Source organism: Aplysia californica, unplaced genomic scaffold, assembly GCF_000002075.1.
Source record: "Aplysia californica isolate F4 #8 unplaced genomic scaffold, AplCal3.0 scaffold00156, whole genome shotgun sequence".
Taxonomy (NCBI): Eukaryota; Metazoa; Mollusca; class Gastropoda; order Aplysiida; family Aplysiidae; genus Aplysia; species Aplysia californica.
Genome location: NW_004797426.1, coordinates 52,786 through 59,478, shown reverse-complemented (window position 1 = coordinate 59,478; position 6,693 = coordinate 52,786). Strand labels below are relative to the sequence as shown.

General features: G+C 41.0%; 1 protein-coding gene across 1 annotated transcript; it reads right to left on the bottom strand.

The window, feature by feature from the left end:
• Positions 1-425: 425 nt before the first annotated feature.
• LOC101847036 (amyloid-beta A4 protein) lies at positions 426-6,381 on the bottom strand (the record flags this gene model as incomplete). Its single annotated transcript, XM_013082029.2, is given in 3 exon segments — positions 426-810; positions 4,560-4,790; positions 6,190-6,381. Coding segments are annotated over 3 exon segments (656 nt in total), but the record flags the coding sequence as incomplete, so codon positions are not given.
• Positions 6,382-6,693: the final 312 nt, after the last annotated feature.

Sequence of the window (6,693 nt, the reverse complement as noted above, 5' to 3'; positions counted from 1 at the left end):
TTATACAATATTGCATTTGAATGAAATGACAGGACTGCTTTAAATCAGAATTCTGACCTATACAAAATTACCAAAAATAGTAGTACAATAGATATTTATCATGTTTTTAAGTCCAGCCATTTTTTTGGCGTTTTTTTTTCGAAATGACTTCAGAGTGACTTAAACCGAATATTATCTTTTAAAACCCCTTTTAATCAATTTAGTTGTGCTTTGTACTTGTCTGTGTGAGGTATTATACTGCGTACGTGGTGGGGAAGGGGGGGGAGGGGGGGGGGAAGGGGAACCGTTTTGGGGCGAGGGGAAAGGGGAGGGGATCGGGATTGGGGGGGGGGGGGGAGGGTGATGAAATCTCTTAGTAAATACAAAATGATACGGCGTTTCTGAATATGTCTCAATTTCTTCTTTCCAATTTTTAGTTGACTTACTTTGCATGTTATTATCATTACTATTATTATTATTATTATTATTATAATTCTGGAGAGAGTAAGGCGTGAAATATTGTTATATCAACGATGATGTTTTTTTTTCAAATCACTACTGGCAGAGCTCTCTTTCAAGGCATCCGTAGTGCTGTTACTCATTCGCCACGCAAGCACTCGGAATTACACTCCTCCATCGTCGCGAACCTGTTCTCGTTGCCCTGGCAACCGCCGTAAATAAACGGGTGGCACTCCATGGTAGTCTTGTCGAAGAAGTAGCGCCTGAACAAGGCTCTGCAGGGCCCGGGGTCAGGGGTCAGGAAGCAGCCTCTGGGTGTCTGGGACAGCTCCTCCGACAGCATGTTGCTCTCCAAGTCTGCGCGCTCCTCCTCTGCAGACGACAAGACAACAGTCATTTCATTAAACATATTTTTTTTAAAAGTAAAGTTTTTTTTTATGGTAAGTATTTTGCGGCGCTCGCAACTGCATAAGGTCATATGAGCGCGCGGGACGCACTAAACATTTTCAGTTGGTAGGAAATTTTGAATTTTGCCCGGGTGGCGGCCAAAGCCTACTCTTATCGACTTTAGACCACGAAGAGATCTTTAACGTGGGCAACTTGCACACGGGACCTCCGAGTCAGAAGCCCAGAAGAGGGGGCAAAAGAGGTGAGGGGGTGAGGGTAGCAAGTGGAGACGAAAGCAGACGACAGAACATTGCTAGAGAGCAGGAGAGGAGGTGAAAGGAGACCATTTTACAGAAGAACATTTTTTTCGTCGCTACCCGGATTCGAACCAAGGACCTTTGAATGAGAGGCCAACACCTTGACCTCTAGGCCACGAGAGCCCCCGAATACGTTTTTGTTTTTTTAAAGAAAAAAATACATAATATACATTGTAGACAAAACAATACATACACAATTACAGCCAAATACAAGTAGTAGTAGCAGTAGTAGTAGTAGTAGTAGTAATAATAATAATAATAATAATAATAATAATAATAATAATAATGATAATAATAATAATAACAATAATAATAATAATAATAATAATGATGATGATGATGATGATGATAATAATAATAATAATAATAATAATAATAATAATAATGATGATAATAATAATAATAATAATAATAATAATAATAATTTAAAAAAATGATAATGATAATAATAATAATGATAATAATAATAACAATAATAATAATAATAATAATAATAATAATAATAATAGTAATAATAATAATAATAATAATAATATTAATAATAATAAATAGCATTTGTATAGCGCATATCCCCCCCCCCCCAACAGCAGGCTCTATGCGCTTTACACTATATTATTACCCCAGCAGACCATAGAACACTCAGAAACATTCTCAGCTTCCCGGGAAGCATACAGCGCAAACAGCTGATTAAGCGCTCAAACACTAACAAACTGACAATATCTTTCACTGTCTATAGCTGCATTAGCTGGGTATCCATTCCCACCTGGGTGAAGAGAGGAAAATTCGTGCAAAGAGCCTTTTCCAAGCACACAATGTCGGGCCCCTGATGAGATTCGAACCCACGACCTTACGGTTGCGAGTCTGAGAGCCTAACCTCTAGGCTACCGACAAGTATTATTATAGAAGTAATCATCTTTCACGAGCTATCAGGGTTATCATGCAATGTTTCACACAATATTCAATATTCAAAGTATTTGGAGAATCTTGCAGGATTATCATTGTGTTGCACAAAATTCAAAGTATTTGGAGAATCTAACCGGTTTATCAATGTGTCACACAATATTCAAAATATTTGGAGGATCTAACAGGTTTATCAATGTGTCACACAATATTCAGAATACATGAGCGTATTTGAAAAATCTAGCAGGATTATCAATGATGCCTGCTAAGTTAACGAAGCGCACATTGAACTAGTTTTTAGTTACAGTAAGAGTTTTACGGCACTTGCAACACAATCTCGTCACATAAGTGCCGAAGATTAGAAGTGTTGCAAGCGAGTAACAAACACACACACACACACACACACACACACACACACACACACACACACACACACACACACACATACAAAAGAAGGAGGAAAGATAAGGACGATCGATGTTTGATAGGAAAGAAGGAGCAAACCACACCAGAGCACCCTCCAGCCACCCACGCACAGATCACGTGCAATCATCGAACACTACTATTGTATAAATAGCAACCTGTTTCGTTAAAAAAACCCCCCAACAACAATTCGCTTGCATTTACAAATCTCAAAAACATTTTTTTTTCAAATTCCTAAATTTAAGTGACGTCAATCTAATTTCCCAGAGACCAGCTGATAACCATTTTGGCAATCACTGACGACAGAGTCGTAGAAGGCCGTGCTAGGAGCAGGAACGATAAGTGATAGAGGGATGTCTGCTTCAGCTGACAGCAGGTCGACTCAGTTCATCTGAAGTTGTTGGGGTCATTGGTAGAAACTGGGTTAACCCTATCAGTAGTACACCCTGGGGTCATTTTGTACCCCCGGGGTTGTATTCTCCACATTTCAAAATACTTCTAGATCTAGTACGAGGATCTCTTTGAAAATTTCAGTATTTCTCAAAAAATTATTTTTTGCTATGGGATCGGATTGATGAGTAAGTTTCCTCTTTGGAAGTGGTGGCACAGAGTTCCCCACGTCGTATGGATACGATAGTAAAAAACGACGTAAGGATAGGGTTAACCAATTACGACACATTGATCTGCGAGTGCGATGTTGCTGTGTTGGTTATCTCGTTAGATAGAGCAGTACATGTTGGAGTAATTAACTGTTGTAACATCCCTGGTCATATGCTAGATAGAGGGACGGTTGGTTTGGGCCGTAGATGTGTTCAATATTGAGTTATCTGATAGGGTTTGTGGTCACTTAACAGTGGTCATATTGACAGAATGGTTATGTAAACATGGGATGGGATGCTGATACACACACATACACATACACACATACACACACACGCACGCACACACACACACACACACACACACACACACACACACACACAAATGCACATACAATGCACATTACGAGCACACACATACAGATATACACACACATATACGAATGCACACACACATACACACGCATACACATATACACCCACGTACGCAAACATACATAATATGCACACATTGATACGCATAACATAAAGCCAGTGGCGAAGCGTCTATGTTATAATCAAATAATCACTGCCTCCTTTCCTCATTTTGGAGCATCGTCGCAGTCAAATTCACCCATAGACACCCATAGACGTAGACATCACAGATTAATAAATATAAAAAGATGTTCATGATCACTAATGAACAATATACTTAACATTCAAAACTGTTTCATTGCCTCATAAATACCATGTTCACCCCTTTTGGGCCACTTCATAAGCTGTCAAACAGCTTTAATTATGTAAGCTTAAAGTGAGGCTGGAAGAGTCTACCAAAAGAGTTGAAGGGAACATGTAGACTACACTCAAAACTGTTTCATTGGTATATTATATACCCTGTTCACCTCTTTCAGGCCACTGTCATAAGAGAGAGAGAGAGAGAGAGAGAGAGAGAGAGAGAGAGAGAGAGAGAGGGGAGAGAGAGAGATAGAGAGAGAGAGGGAGGGGGGCAGAGTGAGATAGAGACAGACAGACAGACGAACAAACAAACAAACAAACAAACAGACAGACAGACATACACTATTGCAATCTACGTCACCACACCTGGTACATGCTCCAGCAAGTTATGTTGTTTGAAGGACAGCCTGGAGAGAGAGAGAGAGAGAGAGAGAGAGAGAGAGAGAGAGAGAGAGAGAGAGAAAGAGAGAGAGAGAGAGGGGAGAGAGAGAGATAGAGAGAGAGAGGGAGGGGGGCAGAGTGAGATAGAGACAGACAGACAGACGAACAAACAAACAAACAAACAAACAGACAGACAGACATACACTATTGCAATCTACGTCACCACACCTGGTACATGCTCCAGCAAGTTATGTTGTTTGAAGGACAGCCTGGAGAGAGAGAGAGAGAGAGAGAGAGAGAGAGAGAGAGAGAGAGAGAAAGAGAGAGAGAGAGAAAGAGAGAGACAGACGAACAAACAAACAAACAAACAAAGAGACTAGTTCAATCTACGTCACCACACCTGGTACATGCTCCGGTAGGTTATTATGTTGTTTGAAGGCCAGTCTGGACTTATGTAGCCGCGGGCTGAGGTAGGGGGGAGGGCGGGCATCCTCTTCCTCCCCCACTCCATCCTCCTCCTCTGTCTCCCTCCCTCTGACCTCCTCCAGGCTCTCGGGTTCTGGCGGGATCTCCTCTGACTCGGAGTCTTCCGCCGAGACCTCGTTTGTCTCCTCAAACTCGTGTCTGCCCTCTGGGGAAACAGAACGGTTAAATGTGAACAAATTTCGAAGGATGAACTGAGCAGGACGGCCCAATTTATGACAGATACCAGACTTCAAGTGTGATTCGAACGAGAAGAAGAAGAAGAAGAAGAAGAAGAAGAAGAAGAAGAAGAAGAAGAAGAAGTAAACAAAATACAGTTAGAAACAATAAATGATTCAAGTAGAGGAAATCTCAAAGAATGGGGGATTCTGCTGTGCATAATAATTTCATGATGGTGGAGTCAATATTGCTGGCAATCTGTTCAACTGCTCTCAGTCCAGAAAACAAAATCTTTTTTTTAATACGACAGCAACAACAAGAACGCAAGTTCAAAACGCCTAGATGGGAATTCGAACCAAATCCATTTGCTTCAAGTCCAACATGTTACCAACCATACTGACGGCGCGTGCACCCTCTCATTACACAAGAAAATAATGCAGGATGATAGTGTGGTAAAAAATTCGTGGAGCAATGTATTGTCAAATATTTCCTCAACTATTGAATATAGATATATCTAAAGTCTTCAGTTTTTGCGCAATGGCTTGTATCAATTTGTCTTAACAGATCAATATTTTTGTGAACACTGCTAGCCGTTTTCTAGAAAATTCCTTAATAAACACTAATTAAAAATCCCAGTGGGTGATTTCTACAGATTTCAAAAGGGCTACAGCTAGGCAATATCGCTTTGAAAAGCAAGTACGTAACCCATTGAATGCATTTTTGAGAACCATTAGTACAAAAATGTGTTCTATACAACATTCATTTCTTGTAACAAATTTTGCCGCTATAGCTAGCATTTGTGAACTGTGACGTAACCACATACGTATGTGTGTGAGAAACGGGAAGTGCGGTGAACTTCGCATGACGGAGATATACAATAATCATGGTATTTTATAAACATTTATGAAGAGAAGTTTTATAATCTAGCCTCAATTTGTTGCGGAAAAATATGATTAAGTTAAGACAAAGCGATACAAACTGCTGTGCAAAATATGGATGACATTGATTCTCCCGTTACAGAGATATTATTTGAGGTAAGTTGCGCCACAAATTTTTGACAGCACTATAAAGGTACTACACTCGTTTCCGAAGCGTAAAGTCTGGGTTCGAGCCTCAGTTCGGACACGGATTTTTTTCCCACCCCCTACTGCCCACCCAGCAGTAATGGGTACCTGACTTCGATTTGGGGAAGTAAGGCCGGCGTGGCAAGGAACTGGCCACCCTACCACAATATGCCGAAAGCTCAGGAAGTTGTCTCACTAACAAGGCAATCCCCAATGTCCGGATCGGATGCAGGAATAATTTTACTTTACTTTTTATAAAGGTACACCCTCTAATAATACAACCGATAAAGTATATTGAACTAAAACAATCTGTGATGCACTCACCGACACACTGCCGGCTGACAGACGGGTCCCACTGGGCGCCCTCTCCGAAGGGAACACACGCCATGACAGTCGGCCCGTGCAATACGAAGCCTTCCTTGCAGACGACATAGACCACTGAACCCACACGAGTGCCCTCCCCTTTGATGGCGCCGTTCTCTGGGGGTTCCGGTTCCGGGCAGCGGATTCCTAGATCTGGGGGTGAGAAACAATTTGTGTGTTGATTTGTTTGTTTCTTTGTTTGAGAAAAGAAAAGTACATCGATACAATAATGGTCATTTAGTGCTCTGGGAAAAAAGTAAGACAGACAGACAGAAACAACAGAGGGAAAGTACAGAAGTAAGACCAACCATTGATGTCCTTCAACCCCCCCAGATTTGGGGTTGGGAAACAATTTGTTTGTTTGTTTGTGTAAAGAAACACACATCGACAAAATGATGGTCATTTAGTGTTGGTGAAAAAATATGACAGACAGACAGACAGAAACAATACACTAGAGGAAAAGTA